This window comes from Myxocyprinus asiaticus, chromosome 26 (assembly GCF_019703515.2).
Source record: "Myxocyprinus asiaticus isolate MX2 ecotype Aquarium Trade chromosome 26, UBuf_Myxa_2, whole genome shotgun sequence".
NCBI classification, from domain to species: Eukaryota; Metazoa; Chordata; class Actinopteri; order Cypriniformes; family Catostomidae; genus Myxocyprinus; species Myxocyprinus asiaticus.
Window position 1 is genome coordinate 5692172 of NC_059369.1, and position 25341 is coordinate 5717512.

The 25341-nt window shown below is 37.7% G+C and overlaps 1 protein-coding gene across 1 annotated transcript in view; it reads left to right on the forward strand.

Annotated features, from left to right (window-relative positions):
• Window positions 1-25341, forward strand: part of LOC127417341 (UPF0606 protein KIAA1549L-like) — a 198615-nt gene that overhangs the window by 161556 nt on the left and 11718 nt on the right. The window contains exons 17-20 of the mRNA XM_051657312.1: window positions 1171-1306; window positions 17669-18037; window positions 19160-19257; window positions 20262-20398. Coding sequence (XP_051513272.1) covers window positions 1171-1306; window positions 17669-18037; window positions 19160-19257; window positions 20262-20398 — 740 coding nt within the window. The remainder of the gene's footprint in view (window positions 1-1170; window positions 1307-17668; window positions 18038-19159; window positions 19258-20261; window positions 20399-25341) is intronic.

The following is a 25341-nucleotide window of genomic DNA, read 5'->3' on the forward strand; positions in this document are numbered from 1 at the left end:
AGCTGAAGCAGTTCTATAAGGAAGAAAGGTCCAGAATTCCTTCTGAACATTTTGCAGGTCTAATCCGCAGCTACTGGAAACACCTGGTTGAGGTTATTGCTGCCAAAGGAGGATCGACCAGTTACTGAATCCAAGGGTTCACATACTTTTCCACAGCACTGTGAATGTTTAATGGGATGTGTTCAATAAAGGCATGGACGATTATAATTGTTTGTGTGTTGTTAGTTTAAGCACATTGTGTTTGTCTATACTTGTAACTTTGATGAAGATGAGATGTATGAGTATGAGTGTGTGTGTGCGTATATATATATATATATATATATATATATATATATATATATATATATATATATATATATATATATATATATATACACTACCGGTCAAAAGTTTTGAAACACTTACTCATTCTTTATTATACATTTTTTTACATTTTAGAATAATAGTAAAGTCATCAAAACTATGGAATAACATAAATGGAACTATGGGAATTATGTTGTGACTAAAAAAAAAATCCAAAATAAATCAAAACTGTGTTATATTTTAGCATCTTCAAAGTAGTCACCCATTGCCTAGAATTTTCAGAAATGTACTCTTGACATTTTCTCAACCAACTTCTTGAGGTATCACCCTGGGATGCTTTTTAAACAGTACTGAAGGAGTTCCCATCTATGTTGGCACTTATTGGTCCAAGGTTATTGGTTTTTATTTGGTCCAAGTTATCAATTTTTTTAAAAATTACATTTTAGTTTTATAATGAAATAAATTAATATGGTGGCACATTTATATTTTTATCTACAAAACTAATTTCAAACATTTAAGCATACGCCTTCAGATCAAAAGATTTTTAAGATCATGAGAAACATTTCAGTCAAGTGTTTCAAAACTTTTGACCGGTAGTGTATATATATATATACAGTATATATGAATATTATGTAATTATTTGATTATTATATATTGAATTTATTTGGGGGCATTTTTGATCAAATATACTGCATATTTTTTTATAAAAATATATTATCATTGATATATGCAATTAATTTTGATTAATTATTTGGTAAAAAAAAAAATATTTGGTAAAAATTTTTTTTATGTAAATTAACTAGATTATAATTTTAATTGATTGACAGCCCTAATAATAACACTGGTGTGTGTGTGTGATGGTTTCAGAGGTTCTCAGGTGAGGCAGCAACCCACTCATCGAAGTAGACAGTCTCTCAACAGTCCAAGTCCTGGGGAAACTGAGATGGATCTTCTGGTCATGAGAGAGAGACCCAGAAAGGGGATCCGCAACAGTGGCTATGATGTGAGTGTCTTTCTTTTATTCACTTATCACTTACTTCCTGCATACTGTGTCCCATATTGATCCATGATGTTTTAAATAAATTAATGGCTGTTTTAGCATATAAGGAAATATTTTCAGAATAAGAGGAAAATTGGCCTTGTGAAACATTTAGTATCAAAACATGTCTCAAAGTATTTGTCTTTGTCCTCATATTATGTGATACAGTGGTGGACTCAGCTCTTTTCATCTGTACCATGTATACTTATACTTAGTGTGCACTCAGGCTCTGAGTGAGAAATGGCTTTAGTTCTATTGATTACAACATGACAGCAACTATTGGACAGATTGCTGCAGATCCTCATTCCTGATGGGCTGTGCTGTAAAAGGGACTAATGTATGTGTTGTGCTAGGCTAAGTTCAAAGTGGTAATGTGAAATGTTACAATTGACCACGACCACAGAGTCAGTTGTAACATGGTATGGGGAAAGTTTTAATGTCTAGTTTATTGAAGCCTTTTTGAAAAAGATACATTTTTTATTTCATTTATCAGGCAGTAAAGGACTCTTTTAATCACCATTTTTTATTTATTTATTTTCTGACCAGAAGAACCAATTTTCTCTTTTAAACAGCATTTTAAGTGCTGTTTGAATTGCAGCATTACACACAGACATCAGTGGCTGATGTCTGACAAACAGACATGGCCTATCTTGATCCAGACATATCATGAGAATCAGTTTGTGCCTGATTTTCATGAAAAGCACACAAATATATAGTCATGAATTTCATTATATATGCATGGGTTGGCAAAAAAATAAAAAATAAAGATAAACAAGAGATTGAAAACAGTTGATAACAGGAGTGAGTTGGATTGGCCAACATATAAAAACAAAATAAAATGAAGAGTATTTCATTCTATTGCACTGCCATTAGTGTATCTTTGTGTGCTCATTGTTTGGAACATCAACATTGCTCATGAGGGCAAGAGCTCACATGGAATAAAATACAGAATGGTAAATAGTGGATATAAAATAATATAAATATTAATTTGTATTAATTTACCTTCTTACTGCCATTGGTCCACATCATTGGTCTCTAGGCACGATCATGATTTCAAGCTCGATTACACTTCCTATAGTGGCAGCTAGCATTCTGTGCATGCGTCAAGCACTAGGAAGTGTAATCAAGCTTGAAATTATGATTGTGCTTAGAGACTGCAATGGCAAGATGTACAATGTAAAGGGAGTTATATTTTGGTTTGTTCTTAACCAAAATCCATTAGATTGCTTCTGAAGACATTGATTAAACCACTGGAGTCTTATGGATTACCTTTATGATGACTTTATGTGATATTTGGAGCTTCAATAATATCATCTCATAGAGTGTTGGAATTTAGACTTGGAAGATGGCAGTTCAAGCCCAGTCAAGCACACAAGCTGACACGTGAGACGAAAGTGTCATAGAAGCAACAGGAAATGATGTGGTTGCTTCAGAAAATGGATAGTGGGAGAAAGGAAAGACAAAATAAAGAGACCCATCAGTTTGGTAGATTACTGCAGTCTCCAATTACGACACTATTAGCTACTTAAGTGTGTGTACATCAGAGAGAGGTGAACCACAACCATCTGATGAATTAACAACAGTCCCTCATGAGCAGACTGCACAGCATTCATGGTCCATTTATTGTGTTTTTGAGTATGTCAGTGTTACATAATCAAGAATATAATCAGAGTTCATTGCTTTATTTTAGAAGAACCCTCTGAATGTGCTTGTTCGAGTAAAGCTCAGAGGAGACATCATGAAAAGTTTTCAAATGAAAGTGGTAGTTTGGGATAAAAGAGAATGTTTAATGTAAACCTGATTTATAAAGAATCTCAGAATAGCAGGACTGTTTCACAATAAGATTTGCTCTTGTAGATTATGATTACCGAAATGAGTCTTGTTATGGCAAGATAATATACTGTATGTTATATATATATATATATATATATATATATATATTTTTTTTTTTTTTTGAAATACAAGAACTTGCCATTGGAATTATTCTCAGTGAAAGCTTTACCGGCACAGAGGCATTAGTAAAATACTAGCAACATTTTATTCTACTATGAACATTAGTGCACTCCAGGGCCGTAACCACAATATCAAGTCCACCCCAATAATCAGATATGGCCAGCCACCCCCTCCACCCCCACCACACATACACACACACACACACACACACACAATAATAAGCTAACTCTGCATACATACAGTATACTATTCATCTTATCCTGTAAATCTGGAAGTTTTTGATAAGAGGCCTAATTCCTTGGCAATAACGATGTGATTGATATCCTTGTTGTTCTTCTGCAGTCCATTATGCACCGCTGTCTAATTGTCATTAAATTGTTGCAGGATCAACCAGTATTGGGCAAGCTACTCAAAAAATTTAGCTAGCTAAGCTACCAACTACTCAACAGAAAAATTTGTTAAGCTAAGCTAAAAGCTATACTTCAGAAAAAGTAGCAAGTTATACTACAAGCTACACGCCAAACGTAGCTTGCTACATTTAAGCTACTTTTTCAACCACAGGTGCACAGAGCATACTGTCATAGACAAAGCACCTAAAAGATGTATTCACATGACATTTATCAAAGCCATGGTACAGTATATTACAGTTTAGTGCAATACAGTATACAAGTATACAGTAGGTGCAATATGTATGTGCATGTAAAAAACAAACAAACATGTAAATTCATAGTTAGACATTCTACCTATACAAACCCATGTGTTCAACATGTAAAATCACTATTTTTACATTTTATTTTTCATATTAATACTACTACCTCTACAAACACGTGTTCAATATGAAAAATCACAATTTTACATTTTTATATATATATATATATACAGTGGTGTGAAAAAGTGTTTGCCCCCTTCCTGATTTCTTATTTTTTTGCATGTTTGTCACAATTAAATGTTTCAGATCATCTAACAAGTTTAAATATTAGTCAAAGATAACACAAGTAAACACAAAATGCAGTTTTTAAATGAAGGTTGTTATTATTAAGGGAAAACAAAATCCAAACCTACATGGCCCTGTGTGAAAAAGTGTTTGCCCCACCTGTTAAAACATAACTTAACTGTGGTTTATCACACCTGAGTTTAATTTCTCTAGCCACACCCAGGCCTGATTACTGCCACACCTGTTCTCAATCAAGAAATCACCTAAATAGGACCTGCCTGACAAAGTGAAGTAGACCAAAATATCTTCAAAAGCTAGACATCATGCCGAGATCCAAAGAAATTCAGGAACAAATGAGAAAGAAAGTAATTGAGATCTATCAGTCTGTAAAAGGTTATAAAGCCATTTCTAAAGCTTTGGGACTCCAGAGAACCACAGTGAGAGCCATTATCCACAAATGGCAAAAACATGGAACAGTGGTGAACCTTCCCAGGAGTGGCCGGCCGACCAAAATTACCCCAAGAGCGCAGTGACGATTCATCCAAGAGGTCACAAAAGACCCCACAACAACATCCAAAGAACTGCAGGCCTCACTTGCCTCAGTTAAGGTCAGTGTTCATGACACCACCATAAGAAAGAGACTGGGCAAAAATGGCCTGTATGGCAGAGTTCCAAGATGAAAACCACTGCTGAGCAAAAGAACATTAAGGCTCGTCTCATTTTTGCCAGAAAACATCTTGATGACCCCCAACACTTTTGGGAAAATACTCTGTGGACTGACGAGACAAAAGTTGAACTTTTTGGAAGGTGTGTGTCCCATTACATCTGGCGTAAAAGTAACACCGCATTTCAGAAAAAGAACATCATACCAACAGTAAAATATGGTGGTGGTAGTGTGATGGTCTGGGGCTGTTTTGCTGCTTCAGGACCTGGAAGACTTGCTGTGATAAATGGAACCATGAATTCTGCTGTCTACCAAAAAATCCTGAAGGAGAATGTCCGGCCATCTGTTCGTGACCTCAAGCTGAAACGAACTTGGGTTCTGCAGCAGGACAATGATCCAAAACACACCAGCAAGTCCACCTCTGAATGGCTGAAGAAAAACAAAATGAAGACTTTGGAGTGGCCTAGTCAAAGTCCTGACCTGAATCCTATTGAGATGCTGTGGCATGACCTTAAAAAGGCAGTTCATGCTCGAAAACCCTCCAATGTGGCTGAATTACAACAATTCTGCAAAGATGAGTGGGCCAAAATTCCTCCACAGCACTGTAAAAGACTCATTGCAAGTTATCGCAAACGCTTGATTGCAGTTGTTGCTGCTAAGGGTGGCCCAACCAGTTATTAGGTTTAGGGGGCAATCACTTTTTCACACAGGGCCGTGTAGGTTTGGATTTTGTTTTCCCTTAATAATAACAACCTTCATTTAAAAACTGCATTTTGTGTTTACTTGTGTTATCTTTGACTAATATTTAAACTTGTTTGATGATCTGAAACATTTAAGTGTGACAAACATACAAAAAAATAAGAAATCAGGAAGGGGGCAAACACTTTTTCACACCACTGATATATATATATATATATATATATATATATATATATATATAATACTATCTCTACAAACCCATACCCATTTAAACGTAATTTCAGTTGCACATTTCTGTATAAAAACTCTGCGTACATACAGTATACTATTCATCTTATCCTGTAATTTTGTGTCTAGCTGATGTATTTCTGTATATACTGGAAGCTTTTGATAAGAGGCCAAATTCCTGGGCAATAACAATGTGATTTCTGATGGTATCAGATGGTAATATCATGGTAATTTGATATACAACTATTTATGCACCATTCTGTAGTTGCATGGTGCTTCAAAGTACTTAAAAGAATACCATGTTACTACCATGGTAATTTGATATATGATTACCATATTCATATATGATTGTATTTACATTGTGCTTCAAGGTAATTAAAAAAATACCATGATACTTCGCTATATTACTACATTCATATACCATTGTAGTAACATGGTGCTCCCAGGTAATGGTACATGTCCAGAAAACATGGTAATGTCATGGTACTTTTTTAAGTGTTTTCGTGTAGGATAATAAGTGTTTTGATACTCTTTTAGTTTGAAAATGTCTTTACCTGCAGAAGTCGTTCACAAGCTGCACATGTATTGAACTTAATAAAGACTTTCTTCATCACTGGCAAATGATAGGATGTATTTGCATGTTTGTTTTCCATCGATTGATTGTAGATCCACTGCAACCAGCATTATCTTTATTTTCCGTGTTATAAAATATTCCATGAACTTGTTGACAAGTGAGAGTGTGCGCCAAATGATTCATCAGCGCAAGCGCAAGCTTTCGGAGTCATTCAGATTGAATCGCGAACCGATACAGACCGCTTTTCTATCATGGGTGACCAATTAATTGTAAAGAACCTACTCAAATAAGTGATTAATTTATGATTGGACTTTAGTTCTGATTCAAAACTGGCATTAGTAAACACTGGGTACAAGGCATGATGTAGTGGTGCAGCTTTTGTCAACGCTATGACGCTACCTTTTCAAAAATATAGCTTTGCTACTGAAAAGCTACTTAATTTAAAAACTAGCGAAGCTCCGTCTCGCTACTCAGAAATGTAGTTACGTTAATAGCTTCACTATTTGTATCGAAGCTATTGCCCATCACGGAATAACATAACGGTTTAAAAAAGTCACATTTTTAGCATCCTCAGTATTCTAACGCTGCTCGTCAATGTCATTTGAGATAGCCACTCAAATCGATGAAGGCGGGACTCAAGTTTAAGAAGCTAATTGGGAACCTTGTGGATTATTCCAGTGCCAGACATCAGCAAGTAGTTCATTTTAAGAGTGTTTGTGTCTTGTAAGATGTAAGTATCTAACTAAACATGCAATAACTGTCCACTGTTTTATGACTGAAATGCTGTACCGACCAAAAGTAATTTCCAAGGGTGCAAACTATTCTCCATTTTGTGAAATTCACTGTTTTTAATTTAAAATATGTTATGTACAGTACATGATTTGTATGTCATTCATAATTGTGAATGTGAAAACATTAACGGAGCAGTTTTCAGTGTATCAGGCTTAAAGTTGGCATGAAATGGAACTTGCGACCGACTTTACTTCTGTATTGTGACGTATTTCCGAGTGAAACAGCTTATTGAACAAGAAAAAAATGTAGGGCAGTGATTTGAGTTCATCCATTGGTTGTTGACTGGATTGTGAAAATATGGGCATTGCATAGCGGAATGGAGGCAGATCTGAATGCGAGTTTGCAGCGGACACACACACCCCTATCACCGTCCTGCACAAATCAGAGCCGGTTATCTGTGAAATTGAGCAGTGATCTCAACACATTTATGATCAAAATGAAAACATAAACGCACAAGCACATCACTGTCTTTGCTTACGAAGAGTCTGTAGCCGTTGAAAAACGAGTGAGTTAAAGATAACCATATTTTAACCTTTTGGATCACAATACACAAAAAATTTAAGGAAAAAAAACACTTACTCGTGCTGTGCATTCCTAGATAACTGCGTTCAAAAATATAAATGAACTCCACAGGCATCTGAAGTGTTGTATTCATTACACTACAGTGATCACCTCAGCAATTCAGTCGTGAAATGTCTTGAACACAACTGCGAATTCACCGTTATTCCTCCTCATTCGAAATTTTAATTCAAGCCAGCTGACTCATAACCAAGGAAGTTTGGGTTAAGGAACGATAGTTTTGAAGGTAAACAGATGAAAATACACCTTGCCATCTTGACCAACATTTGATTGACGGTTCAACGCAAGGTTGTGGTATTTATAAGAAAGGGGCGGGGTTTAAGCGGACTAAAAAAGTCCTGCATACATCACCAGAGAGAAGTCTGTCATTTCATCTAAAAATGTGCTGTTACTCACTCATTTACTCACTCCTATGGTGTTCAAAACCCCAATGCTGTTACTTTTAATTGGAACATAAAAATAGATATTTTAAGCAGCTCTATTCCATAGAATAACCGTTTATAGTGAGCAGGAGCTGTCAAGCTTCAAAAAGGACAACAACTATAAAGCACTGTTAAAGGTTCAGTATAAAGACATCGTAACAGTAGTCTATATGACTTGTGCACTATACTCCAAGCTTTCTTGGGCCATACAACAGCTTTGTGTTGTATGGACTACTTTTATTATATTTTAATAATGATTTTTTGTTCTCTTTGGACTTTGACAGCAGTGGTCAACAGGGGTGTAAAGTAGCGAATTACAAACACTCACATTACTGTAATTAACTACTTTTTCCCAATAATTTAAGTAGTTTAAAAACTGTATACTTTTACTTTTACTTGAGTACATTTTAAGTTCTGTAGCTGTACTTTTACTGCACTATTTTCCCACCCTCTGTGTTCACTACTTCCATCTATCAACATGATTGGCTAGGGAGAGTCTCGTGACTCCCATCCAATCAAATCACACATAAAAAACTTGGCAGCTGTAGACCTGGCACCATTTGTTATGGATACCTCAAGCACAGTTCAACACCTGAACATCTCGGCCGCACCTGAAAGGGCTTTTCGCAGTGAAAAAGGCCAATTGCTTGACTGTGTCATGTGAGTTTAACTTGCTCAAACTAGATATCAGCATTAATCCTGCCTCTAATTTGAAGAAACATATCGAGGTAAATTTCATATTTCTGCTTACTAAATTATGTGTGTCTATAACGTAGCCTGTAAATGAGCTATCTATCACTGAGATTATTGGGTTGATGTGAGAGATTAAGGCAATGTTATCAATAGGGCTGGGCGATAAAACAATCTTGATGTTTATCTGAAAAAAAAAAAAAAAAAGAAAGAAAAGAGAGCTGTCTCCAATATCGAGGGGTGTTCATTACATCGATCGCGATAACAAGACAACCACTGGTTGGTTGATATAGATTAGGGGTCGGCAATGGGGTAATCACTGGCACCCAGCAAAGTTGAGAGAGGAGTAGACTATTTTATTTATATAAATTCGCACCTGCATTCCAATCTACATCTCGATGTAATCCTTCCTCATGATCATGCAGCGTGTTTTCATCAGCTGAATGGGAGACTAAACGTTAAAACGAGTCTACAGTATACCCAACAGACTCGTGCAGCGCGTGCAAGCCATTCGCACATCACGAGCCGGCAGAGCTTCACGTTCGGTTAACCGCGCGAGTTAATGCGCCCGCTGTGCTTCGGTCAGGCTGCGCGGATAACACCCTAACAGTGTTTCATTTGTTGCTTTTTTGCTTTCAGAACAACACGTGATGTAATAAGGAAAACACCACTATTAATCCTTGAGATTTCCAACCCTGCTTAAACCATGGTCACACTCAGTAAAAAACATAAAAATCTGAGTCTATTCAAAATCTAAATTAAACCTGGAAATAAAGTTTTAGGATTTTGCAGGTGCGATTAACTGAAAAGGGCTAAATAGTTGATCGGCTTGTGATGCGTGAATGGCTTGCACGTGCAGCGCGAGTCTCATCACACTTTAATACTGTTTAGTCTCCCATTCATCTGATGAAAACGCTGTGTGATCATGAGGAAGGATTACATCAAGATGTAGACTGGAATGAAGGTGCGAAAAACATAATATAAATAAAATAGCCTGCTTCTCTCTCGTTGTTGCTTGCCTGCTAGTGATTACCCCTCTGTGTGATTTTGAAAAATATACATTCATAATATAAGAAATATTTAAGATTCTACACAATTTCGTGATCAGTAATCAAATAAGAAAATGTATACCACCGGTCTGTTGAATGCTTGATTCTGATTGGTTCACGGACGTTCTAAGGTGGGCAATTATTTTTAAAGTAAATGCACGGCAATAAACCGACAAATAGAGCCGCACCTCCACGACTTGATCAATACAACAATTTATATTATACGAAATAACTTTTAATGTTTCAATATACTTCGCCCTAATCAGCCTCATATAGCTGTAGTGGAAAGCACCGCTTACACACACACACACAGAGAGAGAGAGAGAGAGAGAGAGAGAGAGGTAGAGGGGCAGCGCATCCTCCATTGCTGGTTCTAACATGACGTTTTCGACTTAGCAACGAAGGCTTGAGCTGTATCAGAGCAAGATACAATTGATCAGTACAACAATTTCTGTATGATCTGAGATATCTGTGGTAAAAAAAAAAAAAAAAAAAACTCTTACTCCCCCTCTCTCTCTCTCTCTCTCTCACACACACACTCCCACACTCGTGGACACAACATTATACGCGTAACGCACACACTTAAGGCCCAAACATACTCGTGAGAGAAAAACAGAGTCCTCGTGTCAGCGCACTCTGCATCTCAGTGGGGATGAAAAAAGTTGTTAAGGTTTATAACGGGAATATGCCGATTTTGAAGCGATGTTACTTCTGACGAGAGCTGCAACAAAAAAGGTAATCCCTGAAGCGATCTCTCTCATATTCTGAGTTTCTCTCTTTCGATCCCTCAAATGCAAACTCACACAAACGCACTAACTTGTTACCCCTGTAAGTCCTCGAGTAAAGCAGCACAAGCCTCCGTTGCGAGTTCTAACATGACGTTTTCGAATTAGCAACGAAGGCTCCGACTGTATTAAAGTACGACTCTGAATATGTGGCGGAAGAAAGTAGTTCCACTCACAAGAGCGTTTTAGGGACGAAAACCAGAAAATGTCTTGAGATAAAACCCTGAAAGATGTCTTAAGGTGTGGTAACCGTGGTATAAGCGGAATAATTGACTCCGGCCCGTTGAATTGTTTAAAAATAATGCACACCCGAGGTGCAACGGTCACTCCGCGCCTCGGGTGTGCATTATTTTTAAACAATTCAACGGGCCGGAGTCAATTATTCCTTACTTGTGACATTAACTGTGTTAACTCATTTTGTACAAAAGGACAGGTTTTCTTTCATTAAAGAACTTTCAAAAGATGGCACAGGCACTGACCAGGAAAAAAAATGGCACTCCATGTCTAAAAGGTTGCCGACCCCTATCTAGATAACATATAAAATATTTACTTTTTATTTCCTGACTTCTGTAGCTGCGTGCTGTTTGTGCTAATGTTTGTGCGCTAATGCGGGTTCGCGCCTAAATGATCAAATACACTTTATAATTCCGCCAATGCCCGTCTTGAGGCATTAATGTAAACGCAGTCGGTTTGGTCTAATGCGAACGTATGTTGTTGAACATATCAAATGTTGGACTTGAAGTGTACATGTAACCGAATAGAGCACTGTCTAGTAGACTACGTCATATAAAGGCTATTAATCAAACAACAATAACAAGGAAACGAGAAAACCACTCTATGCTTTTGGCTGAATAACTTGAGTAGTTTTAAAAGTATTAATGTAATAGAATAAATGTAATAATAATATTTTAAATAATATTGTTATTTTTTTTTAAATAATACCCCTGATGTAGAGAGAGTGTTAATTTGTATAATAAATTACCAGGAAAGTAGAGATGATAAAATAATTTATAATTATGCTTAGACTTTATCAAGTTTTTTCTAATGCCTGATAGAAAAGTATCAAACTTTGTGGAGCAACACTTCAGACAGAACATTCCACCAGTCACAAACTTCAGAAAAATGTGCATCATGCGAATGAGAACACAACTATTTCTGGGCTTAAACGATACAAGAACTAAATCAATGTGGAACATTGTATCTCAAAAGGAGGACAATGTGGCCCCCATGTGCTACTTAAAGGAATAGTTTACTCACCCTCATGCCATCCCAGATGTGTATGACTTTCTTTCTTCAGAACACAAATTAAGATTTTAAGTGAATGCATGCCAAAATTTTGACGCTCCAAAAAGCACAAAGTCAGCATAAAAGCAGCCTAATCCATGTGACTCCAGTGGTTAAATCCATGACTTCTGAAGTGATATGATAGGTGTGGGTGAGAAACAGATCAATATTTAAGTCCATTTTTGCTAGAAAGTTTTCTCCCTGCCCAGTAGATGGTGATATGCATAACAAATGTGAATCAACAAAAACAAAAGAAGAATAAAGTGAAAGTTAAAATGGAGATTGACTGAGCAGGGAGGAGAATTTCATGTACATGTATGTACATGTTTGTATTATTCCACATATACCACAGTTATCTCACCTTAAGACATCGTTCAGGGTTTTATCTCAAAACAAAGTTTATGCGTGGTTTTTGAAAAAACAAAAATTTTAAGTCACTGAAATAAGGCCATATAACACATACTAAACATTTGTTCACAAGACTTTTGAGAACTGGATCTTGTAGACTAGAGTTTTTGTTATAAAATGATGTGAAAACCATCCTGATCACTCATTCATACAAAACAATATAGTCATTTAACTTTTGTAAGACACTTTTAGTGTTAGAAAGGCCATATGCGAGGAGGCGTGGATGATCATGAATATTGATATGATTCACACCTGAGGAGACAAAGACCCCTCCCCTGAGAGAGAATGAATGTTTGTAACTTATTCACAAAATCAAGTTTAAGTTAAGAAGTAATCTGACTATACATTTTCTTTACATAAAGACTTTACTTTAGACCTACACTACCGTTTAAAAGTTTTAGATCAGTAAGATTTTTTAATGTTTTTAAAAGAAGTCTCTTCTGCTCACCAAAACTGCATTTATTTGATCCAAAATACAGCAAAAACAGTGATATTGTGAAATATTTTTACAGTTTAAAATAACTGTTTTCTATTTGAATATATTGTAAAATGCAATTTATTCCTGTGATCAAAGCTGAATTTTCAGCATCATTACTGCAGTCTTCAGTGTCACATGATCCTTCAGAAATCATTCTAATATGCTGATTTTATAATATTGGCATATTTACAGCACATTTTACACATTTACACCCGAACAGATATTTCCAAGCACAAGCTTCATTGATGATAATGAGGCAGCATAAACACTAGTTAAAATATAATCTAAACATTCATATTATTTTTATATCATATTACATATCATATTGATATCATACAGCATACAATTTAAATACCTGCTTTAGCCGAAACAACATTTAAATGTAACTAAAACTTACCTATTAGGACATATTTCAAATTTCAATACTTTGAATCCTGGCTGGCAAGACTGGAAATAATCCAACTGTAAAATATGTACATGTTTATATAAAATAGCATGTCAACTAATGTAAGTAAAACTAAATGACTTACTCATCTGGAATTGTATCCTCGACTGGATCAAGTCGCTCTTCAAAATGCAAACGTTCCTTGTCAGATTCCCGCTCTTCTTCTGAGGAAAATGTGAACTCTTCCTCACTATCTTCCATCTTCCAAACGTGCAGGAAAGTGAATAAATCTGATGATGAACTTGATGTTTTTTAAGGCATTGTTGGGGGTGTTTACCATTTGCATTGATCGCCTCAGCACATTACCGTATGAATAGCGCGCTCTGTTGGTGGGTGTGATCACATTAGAGATAATTAGCTGAGCCAGGAGAAACTGTACATCGCTTTGTTTCATACAGATTACATTACATTGTTTTAAATTTAAATTACTTTATTTAAAAGTAGACATTTTAAGCTTTCTTTAGACATATGTTTCATGTTTGTGTGATAAATATTTGCGGAGTTTCACTTAATTTTTGTGACGTGTTTCAGAAAGATGCTCGCGGAGACAGAGACGGCTGAAAGCGCACCCTGTTTATTTTCTTTATTTTACAAAAGCACAAGGTTTTGTTGTTATTGTGAGTGTACACAAATAATAGTAGACACTTTATAGTCTCTAATGATGTCTTACACTTATCTGTATGCCCAAAAACGACGGAGTATTTGAAGTTGTTTCCGCTGTTATGAGGGAAAAATCCAGCAGGACGCGCCAGCGCGTCCTTCGACCCCAGAGGGTTAAAACCAAAAATTAAAAAATGTTGGGCCTTTATCGAATTTAAAGCCTTTATTCAGAAAATTATTGCATTCAGCACCTTAAATACACTGAAGGAATTAAAAGGCTCATTACACCCACGACCCCCACCCCCAACATTTTTTGGTCCCCCCCCCAATGTTCAAGACATGTTTACGTACTATCACATACTGATAAAAAAAAAGAACTGAATGTGCTGTAAATTGCTTTTGCTAATATAATCTGCTATATTTCTGTTTTAAAATTATATATGCATATAATGTACTGAATACATCTGTAAGACGGCTGTGTCATGTGACTTATGTGATGTGTTCAAGGGTATTTATATGGGGTGTCTTATGTGATTTTCAGTCTAAAGAAGAGCATGTAGCTGGAAAAGTCATGTGTATGGTGAGAATGAAAGTTTGCTTTGGAGGAGCAGTGTGTTTATATTAGTTATTTTTGGGCTTTTTTATTTTTTTTTTAGCTCATCATATACACAAATATTACATTTAACCCTTAACTGTTTGGGTAATTTTTGACCGGCCATAGGAAATGAATAGGTGAGACTATAACACAGAGCATTTTTTTTTTTTAAATGTCAAATAAAAATCTATAAATCAGACACAATGTAGAACATCAACACAAATAAATGAAGGTGTGAGACTGTAAAACACCCACATACATACACACATGTATACACACTGTTACACTTTAAAACTAAAATGCAACAGAAGATGTAGGGAGACAAGGATAAGGAGTAACAGGCATGTTGTATTTAGAAAAACAACGAACTCCGGAGTAGCTTGGCACATTACAGTCAACAGATAATTACTACTGGGTTTAGACCGAGGCAAATGACCCTCGCAATCCAAAATCAAATACTCAAATGGCTTTGCATCAACTTCAATGGGGCGAAGAGGAGCAGGTTTTATACTCTGATTTGGTTTTCCGACCATCTGACAGGCATGACACATTTTACTGTATTGTGAAATGTCTCTCTTGAGATGCAGCCAAAAAAAATAAAAATACCGGAGCACATGATCATAAGATTTTTTTTAACACCCAGATGGCCAGCAACCTCATCATGGCCGATTCTCATTACGACCAAGCGCAGTGGAGCAGGAACCACAATCTGACTCACGCAATCATTCAACAAATTCTTGCGCGTCACAACACAAGCCATAAAAACATCAGGGAATTTCTGTGCACTCTCATTCTGTTGAGTGCTCAGAAACCACAAGTAAATGGTGACATGTAACTCCAAATGCTCGCACCTGCCAAATCATTTCCAAGAAACAGCTAAATCCCTTCCACAAGAAGAGCGGGATGCACACCAGTCGTTACCTCACCGTGAACAAGATCGGAATCCAAACCAATTTTATGTATAGGTACAGACACTGTTCCTAGCTCAATTCCCCGAACCAACTGATCACTACCAATGTAAGAGTTTTTGGAAAACGGCAAAACTGATTTTAAAATAAATGATTCTGAAGCACCTGTATTTCGTAGAATGCTAACAGAAATTCTCTCATCACTCCCCACCAACGAAAACATGCACCACTGAAATAAACGGCTCTTACAACTTTTGCATCTAAACATTCAAAATTGTAGATGTTGGCACAGGTGTTACGAGAACAGAGGGTTTAACCGGAGAGCTACAAGATTTTCCTTTCGCATTTAATACAGGGCATTTAGCTTTCCAATGGCCTTTTCATAAACCGTAGTTAAGATTTGGGTCAACTTTGCTTTTGAAAGATTTGTTGTTATTAACCACAGTTGAGCCAGCATTAGTAGAAAAATCAATAGATGCCTCAGAACATGGAACATTTCTCTGTGCCCAAGCCTGACCCACACGGATATCGCTAATGTGGGACTTATGAGTTAGCGCATAGTTATCTGCTATCACAGCAGCATCAGATTCAGAAGCAACGTGACGTTCATTATTATAAGTGGTAAGTTGTGGAGGAATCATACACCTAAATTGCTCCAACACAATTAAATTGGCCAAAGCCTCAAAAGTGGACACATTCAATGCAGTACACCAACGGTTAAAGAGCAACCGCTGGTTACAAGCAAACTCTACATACGTTTGATCACTTTTTTTCCTGAAATCCCTAAACCTTTGGCAATACGCCTCTGGCACTAGTTCGTATGCTTTTAAAACAGCTGCTTTAATGGTGTCATAACTTTATACACTTCCAGTACTTAGCAATGAATACGCTTTTTGAGCTTTTCCTGTTAAAACGCTTTGGAGCATCAAAACACGATCGGCATCAGGCCAATTCTGTGCATTGGAACAGATTAAAGAAAGTGTCAACATCGGTCTCATTAAATTTGGGAACAAGTGTCAAATTTCGTACTACATAAAAATTCATAGCAGGACCTGGAGACTGAACCAAAATGTTAGTAACCTCCCCCAGAGTCAAACCAGAAATGTTCCCCTCCAGAATCAATTGAAAATATTGCACTTCGATATCTAATTTTCTCCATTTCTTGTTGAGCAACTTCCGACTGATGCACCAATTTTTGTCTTTCCAACTGCAATTGCAACTGCATCATTTCTTTTTGTTGCTCAAATGTCAATACCACAGGAGCAGGAGAACATGATTCATCCAAATTTACCAATACTCCCAAGTCTAATAAAGCGGACTTAACTACATTAAGACGCTAATCAGATGTGGACAAACCAAGCTTATAAAACTCAGCAACTTCTATCAGCTGTTCTTTTGACAGTCAATCCAGAAGTGCTTCAAATGGAGCTTGAAAAAATTTCTTCAAATCAGACGATATGATTTAGGCAGCTGGTGTACTTTCACACAAAAAGAAATGAATGGGTGAGACAATAACTGGCCTTTTTTTTTATTTTGTCAGCCACAATGCAGAACACACACACACTTCAAAGTTTTTGGCTGGCCCCACTGTGAGAAAGATAATGCTCAGGTGTGGGAGCTGCACACCATGGTCAGGTTTGACTGAAAGTATATTGTGGCATCATTGCACTATCTCACCCTTCAACACAAGTGGTTTTTAAAAAAATGCTACAGTTTACAAATAATTGACTTATGTCGAAATATATATCCAATGCAGTATATACAAATTAAGTTTGTTACAACTTTGGCTTATTGAGATCAGCCAATGCATGGAGCACTGAAGCTATGTACTGGACATAGTTGTCATTTCATTTAACTGTTATTTTTATTCCAGCAGATGTCACCAGAGACCCCAGTGCATGACATATTTTTATGTTTTGACAATCTATTAGTTTACTGAAATGAAGGTTTTTATTGAAGTGAAGATAACATAAAATGTGTTTATTTATAGGTAAACATGAACTGAGTAATATAGAGGAAAATAAGTTCAAAAATACCATAACATACCAAAAGAAATGCATAACTTTAGTGTCTTTACTGTGGTGAAGAGAGTGTTATTTATTTATTTATTTTAATCGTGGGTTCCACAATTAATGCTTTTGGTCAGATTTGACCCAAACAGAAGGAACGGGGTTCTCAATTGACAATTTTACATCTGTTTGTTTGTTAATGTTGGTTTGTGTTTGTTTGTTGGTTGCAGACCGAGCCAGAGATTATCGAAGAGACTGACGTGGACCGACAGGTGGGCCGTCATTATTACGGTTGTGCTCGTCGAATCAAAGGTCAATCTGAGGCGTCGACATTGAGCTCTCAGCCCTCCATAGATGAAGTCCGGCAGCAGATGCATCTTCTGCTGGAGGAAGCCTTCAGTCTGGCTTCTGCTGGACACTCCAGCTCCACCAGACACCACCATCAGCATGCTCCACTAGGGCCCTACTGCCTTGGGCCAGTCATCCCATACTCAGAGGTGGTGACCAGCACACCAGGCACCTCGATTCGAGGGCAGAGGGGCATGCAGTGGGTGCCAGCCTATAGACCTGACCCTTACCAGTACAGTCTGGCCAAACAGGTATGGTTCCCATTCTCAACTGACATTGAAACCATTTTATAATGACCAAAAATGCACACTTATGACCGCACTTATATTAAAGTGCCAGGATGCTACATTGTTTGGCAAATGCAAGAAGCTTACTGTTTAGATAATGAACTGTACTGAGAAGAATTGTGTAATCCAATTAATAATTAATGAATAGTTCACCCAAAAATGAAAATTCTGTCACAGTTTAATCAACCTCATGCCGTTTGTTTTCATTTTTTCAGAAACACAAAAGGAAACATTTTAATTAATATTCTGGTCCATCTTTTCAATATAATGAAGACTCATTTTTAAGTTTACAAAAGTGTCAAAAGTAGTCCATATGACTTGTGTCATATTTCAAGTCTTTTGAAGGCAAATAATAGGTTTTGGTGATGAACAACCCGAAATGATCATTTTTCTGTGTTCATGAGTGCAAGAGAGGTACTTGTTCACAGTGGGTTGTGTGCATTGTTTTTGTGCTAAACAACACAAGTTCTCGCGTGAACACACAAGCCACTAATTTTATGACACTTCTGGGTCCTTGTTTGAGCTTTGAATTGAGTCAGCATCAACTGTCATTGTATTGAAAAGACTGACCAGAATATTCAATAAAATTGTCCTTTGTGTTCTGCATAAGAAAGAAAGTCAAATGGGTTTGGAACGACATGAGGGTGAATGAATTATTTGGGTATTGGGTAATGATTCCTTTAATAACCCAATAAATTGGACTGTTTATTAAACATTGTTGTTTTTATTATAATGCTGTTGTTGGGATTTTGTAAAAGCGTTGTGCCTAAGAACACCCTTCACCCATGGTAAAATCACTGTAGCGCATAATTTTTATATTTTTTACTAACAAGAACTGTGGTGAAAAATAAATTTGCTAGATTTCATTTCTTGTACAATACATTATATAATGGGAATCAATCAGTCACCCACTCAAAATTGAGGCTCTGTGTTTGCCCACTGGTCACAATTGAGGCCGCTTACATGTTTACTTGTCCTGTGAGGATGATGTACATGAGCTAGGTCACAAATGTAATAAGTAGGATTAAATGGGTTGATGTGAGTTTTTTAACTCTGTGAATTCTGATGCGTTAATTTCTCCTGAAGGCGTTCAGGTTCACTCAGCTGCCAGATATGGCTCTCGGATCACCACCACCACCGATCCCACCGAGAACAGGCCCTCCACCTGAGACATCATTGAGACGGTCAGAACACACACATACACACATCTCAACCATCTTAGAGTTGGTTTCTTTCAGGCAGAACTTCTGCTTGAGTTTATTCAACAATTATTTAAGGAATAGTTCACTCTGTCAATCTCAAAAAAACAAACAAACAAACAAAAAAAACACCATTATAGTAGTAAATTCAACTCACAAATTATATTACTAAACTATATTATTCAGACCTAGCTCACAAAAATCAAAGGTCAGGAATACTCCTTTGGCAAAGCCATCATATGGGTAACACTCTACGTTAATGTTCCCGATGTTAAGGGGTTTATAAAGGGGTTCGTTAATGACTAATAATTCATTTACAAATGCATTGTAAATCATTTATATGCATTTATACAGTAGCAACATGCATAATCATAATAAGTTTCATGCAAAACTTAACAAATAGTGAGCATTTTTACTATATTTTAACATGTTATGATTGCTTAAATACTCTTGTTCATACTTATACTTCCTTATATAATCATACTTACTTATATAAACAAAATGCCCTAATTGATGATTTGTGTCACAATGCAGCAAAAAAAAAAGAAAAAAAAAAGACTATTATAGTGATATTAAAAGGAAGGAATATGTAATTTTGCTACAGTATGCTTTGTGTTTATATTCATGACTGTAGTGTCTTGACTCACTTGTGTTGTCACTTTCCTTGTCACGTTGATGTCAAAAGAATTGTGCTACTTCGAGTTCTGTCACAACTTACCTAGTGCATTAAATGAACCCTTTTTACGTATGTTATTTAACTGCATATCAATGATGTATAATGCATTTATTTAATTATTATTCATTAATGAACCCCTTTATAATGACTTAACAAAGGGGACTTCAAAAAGTGTTACTTCCACATCCTATTCCAAAACCAAATTCATTTTGAATAGTAAATATTTGTGGTGAAGTCCGCTAGTCAGGCAATACTGTCATCTGGTGGTGAAATCATTTCAGTGCATGTGTGAAGTTGTTCTCATGATCCTCAGGTCATCATCTGATCTTGGTCCAAAAGGTCACTACCCTGAGTCATCAGTGCAGAGTCAGCATGACAGCGCCCCCTATATGCCAAACGTCAGAGCACCATTTCCGCCGGTCACTACAGAACCCATTCCCAACCCCTCAGGTAAGTGTGGGGGTCTCCCGTTTTTCCACCCCTCCTCCCACTGGACTCCCGATTTACAATTTCTCCTGATAAACTCACGACTTTCCGCATCCACACTTTGCTCATGATAATGTTTTAGACCTCCAGGTAGGGTTGCCACCCGTCCCGTAATATATGGGATCCTCCTGTATTTAAATATGAAATGATGTGTCCCATATCGAATCAATACATGACACGATTTGTCCCATAAGCTGGTCAGATGGCGTCACGGCGAAATCGTTCCAGATCGTTAATTTAACATTGATATAAGTTGGAACTTTTTCATACGGTGGGTAAGGGGTCATCTAAAAAGTCCACACATTATGCTGAAACTTGGATTTTTTTTTATTTTTATTGAAAAACAAAAGGTTCAATATAAATGTACAATTAGACGTACAAAATCCCATAGATCCAACAATGTATGAACACTATGTATGAATACTATCACTATTAAAGACAAGAAGTACAGGTGAAGGAAAATACGAATTTAAATAAAGTAAATAATAAAAACTTAAACATACATATAAACCAACACAGATGTATACATAAATAAGCTAAAGAAGTTAAATAATCAAATAAATAAAAATAATTATATTTCTTATGTCATGGGTCAGGAAATTTCTCAGCATATGAGAATGGATATACACTTTTTATAATTAATTACTCTATTTATTGCTAAAAGTAGATGGTGTTAGATGGGACAAAATAGTAAATATCAAAAACATTTCTTGATATTATTCATCTTCAGTGTAGTATTACTGACCTGTACTGCCGCTCCCTATATGCATATTACCCTAGGGGGCACCAGAAACTCCACCGGCTGCCATTGTAACAAATGAGGCTAGTATCCATTCAGCCGACTGTCAGAGGGAGCCCTCTCCCGAATACTAGCCATGAACTGTTTCTTCTACATTTACTTCCTGTTATCACCTGTATAAATAGCCATGCCATGCCATAGATACTTTGCGAAATATTGCCAGTCATTTCACTGCCTTACCAAGCGTTTTTCCATTGCCTGTTTCATTGCCTTTTTGTTATGACCATTGTGCCTGTTTTACTGGATTACCGATTGTTGGATTACTGTTTTTGCTTTGTTTGCCTGGTTGGACTGATTACTTGTCACTGATTACTTTGCCTGCTTCATCGACTACGTCTCTGGCTTGTGTTTTGGATTTGTTTGCTGAGTTTATTAAACTTCCTGGAATTGGATTCTACCTTTGCCTCCATGTCGAGTCCCTCACAGCCGTTCCTTGCACATACGAATCACATCTATTTTTCACAATCCGATGTTGGCAGGTATGGCTTAAGTATTGAAGTTATAATGTTAGATAAAAGTCATTATATATACACACAAACAGTTCCATACATGCATTGCCAGTGCATTTTGATACAGTTTGAAAAACAGTGTTATAAGTGCGAATGAGATGAGTAAAGAGCGCTATTGCATAAGTCAACATTATGAGTGTCATCCATACAAATTGCCAAACCTTATAATTAAACATAGAGAAATCATTTAGTTTTCCTGGAAATTGATGTGTTAACATAAAATATAAATAAATGAATAAATAAAAAATGCAATTATTAGTGGTTAAATATTGATTTACAGCCCAGTATTAATTTCATAACAGGGTTCCCACGTGGAAATCATGGATAACCTGGAATTTTGCAATGCAGTTTTCCAGTCATGGAAAGTCATGGAAAATTAGAAAAATGCCTAAATGTCTTGGAAAATAATTATTTGTTCTGGAAAATATTTTAGTATTATTAAACTGTTTTGATTGTGCTGCTGACAAGGTTTTTGTTACATGTACAAATATTGATATAGTGCAAATTTATTTAGTTCCAACACTGCTGTAGTGTTAACTACAAAAACAGTTCAGACAATAGCGATGGTCGAACTACAGATTTTTAAAAAAAATTAATTTCTATCTTGGTGGTAGTGTGGTGATGCGGCATTTACACCTTGGTATGTAAATTCATTTTCAAAAATTCAACGATCGGAGTCCGCTTGCACCGCTGTTACCTCAAGTGGGGCTTGCACCGCCATTACCTCGCATGGGGCCCTATGATTTCTGTGGTGCGGAAAACATGGATGAAATCACTGAATCCAGTCATAAAAATTGGATTAGCTATAAGATGTGGAATGTCACAGAATTTGACATAATTTGGACATAAAATAATGTTTGAATGCACAATTAATAAAATTAAAATCTCAGTATATCCAAGTGTGTGTAAGATAAATCGTCTAGATATGCTGGGATGCATCATCAGTGTTGTGACCTGGGGTCCTCAGGTGTTTCGGGTCTTTCAACATCAGACACCCTCTCCCAGGCAACCCGGCTGGGGTTGATCAGGCACCGACCTGCGTCCCAGCAGCAATCACCCACGGATCAGCCCTCTTGATCCATAGCCACCTGGTGGCTTTCTCTGCGGCTTCGCTCATGGATTTAATGGCCAATCTCTTTGCCATCCCAGTGATGCCCAACAGATTCAGGACCTTGCAGAGTAAGCATCCAGCAAAGCCCCTACAGCTCACCTCTGTGGGCTCACAGTGTGTGTCTCTATGGGCTAGATCCAGGCTTTGAACCTGTCAGGCAGGCCTGACTTGTCATGAGCCAGTCTTCAAGCTCTTTGTTGGACTTTTAAATGGCAGCAGTCTTTCAGAGCTAGGCTCTTGATTGGTTTCTTTGTGATGGACAGGATGGTAGTTCCAGAGAGTTGGAAGCAGAATTTATCAACCACCTTTCCCCTGTTCAGCACCATGACTTGACGGGTTTAAAGCTCATTCTTGCCCAGGTGATGAACCTCTCGAGCCTTTATAGGATCCACCTACTCCCTGGGACAAATGTTGTTGTGATGGTTGTCCGTAAATGCTCTTATCAGGGGCTGTCGCACGCCAGACTTGGTTAGGGGGCCTCTGCACTCCACCTCAGCTGACTTAGCCACCATATTCATGGCAAGGGCAAAAAGAACAACAGAGATGGTGCAGCCTGTTATTATTCTTTTCCCAAGCATGTGCCAGTCCGATATTTCTGATCCCAAAGTAATCCTCAACCTGAATTTTTTTGTAATAATCCAGGATCAGGTCCTTGATCTTGCTGGGATCATGGTGGCACTGTAGTGCCTACTCAACTAGACTATGCGGTATGGACCCACAGGCATTTTGCCAGGTCCAGCCACAGGACAAATAGACTGCCTCTATTTTCATGGGCTTCCCTGATGAGCTGTATGACCACACCGGTGTGCTCCAGGCAGCCTAGAACTCCTGGAATCCCCGCCCCCCCCCCTTCTGCACTGAGGGGTTGATGTAGTTATTTTTTAGGAGAAACTCGGTCAACCTTTGGGAAGCAATGCTGAAAAACACTTTCCCAGCGAGATTGACTGAAATTGGATGATTTCCCTTGAGTTTTCCTCTTTGGAGATCCAAACTCAGCACACCTCCACTGGTCAGCTACTCTCCCCTATATCATATCACCCTTAAGATCTTCCACAGGTGCCAGAGGAGCACTGGGGAATGCTTGTAAATGATGCAGGCTACACCACTGGGACCTTGAGCAGAGGCAGAGCATGCTGCCTTAATTACCTCCTCAACCTCCTTCAGGCTTGGCTCCCTCAGGTTGAACTCTGTTGTTGGTAGCTGATGACAGCTTTGTTAGGTTCAAGCTCCTGTTCCCTCATCGGATCGCTCAGGGTATCATGGAGGAAGCGATTGACATCCTCAGTTGAGAGCTTGAGATGACTACTACGCTGTCAAGCAGCTGTTTAGTAAAACCAAAGGGATTGGCAGTGAACGCAGCATACTTCCCGGCTCTCTCTCTCCCCCTTCTCCTGTGCCACTCTGCTCTGCGGAGGGTCATAAGCCTTTCCTCAGGATGTCTCGAAGTTTGGCTAATGCTAACTTCTCTTCGATGGAGGTATTGGACTGCTTTTTGAGGGTTCGGAGCTCCTGCCGCAGTTGGAGTAGTTGGTGGGCTTGGTATTAAATTTTTCAAAATAGCCAAACCTTTCAGAAGCGTAACTGACAATGATGGCAGTCATGGTTTTGAGTCAACTGTCTGCATCACCTTTGGCTGCAGCTTGAATGATGTTGACCACATCTCTGTCAAACTGTAGCCATTCACTCCAGTTGCTGGCTGGGGGCCACTTAACCCATTGTTTTTGAACTACTCAGCAAAGCTCAGGAGGCTCAGATACGTGGAAGGACTGGGCTCTCTGGGGTGAGTCCTTGCCGGGCTCCTCCTGTATCTCACTGGGTACAAGACCTGTGCACTGCACCTCATTCTTCCGCTCAGAGCATTTCATTCTAGCCTGATGGATTTTAAAGCCACGTTGGTTCTTACACAATTTTCCGCAGTTACATCTTATACTCATAGTCAATAAGTCGTTTTTGTGGGTTTGTAACCTTTGATCCGTCCTATTGGAGATCTCACTCTCCCCCAATATTTTTCATTGGGCCTGTCTGTAGCTTGCTGAGATTCTTTCTTGCGAAAGACACAGTCTGGGCTGCTAACTCATCCTGTCCAGGTTGCCGTCTTTCCGTGCTGCCAACTGTCTCTCCAGTAGTCACCAAACTATTGTTGGTTGTCACCCAGTCTATTCCTAGGCGTCACTGGCAAGGCCAGGTTTCAGCGTGTAAAATACATCGTCTAGATTATTAATCCGCAAAAGGTTGGGATTTAAATAAATATATAATTTACATGTGCTGCGTGCTTCAAAATGAGTATGTGAAGCAGACGCTTGCACACTGAAAACACCTCATCCCGTGTGCTCTGGGTGTGTGTATGTGTGTAGTAGATGCGGTGAGCAGAGCGCTCTGAGGCATACAGCACATACAGGCTATTATGTATTTTAATGACATTAGAGATTTTTGTGGTTTAATTCTCTAACTGGGACATGTAGCAAACTGCTTATCCAGATATGAGAAA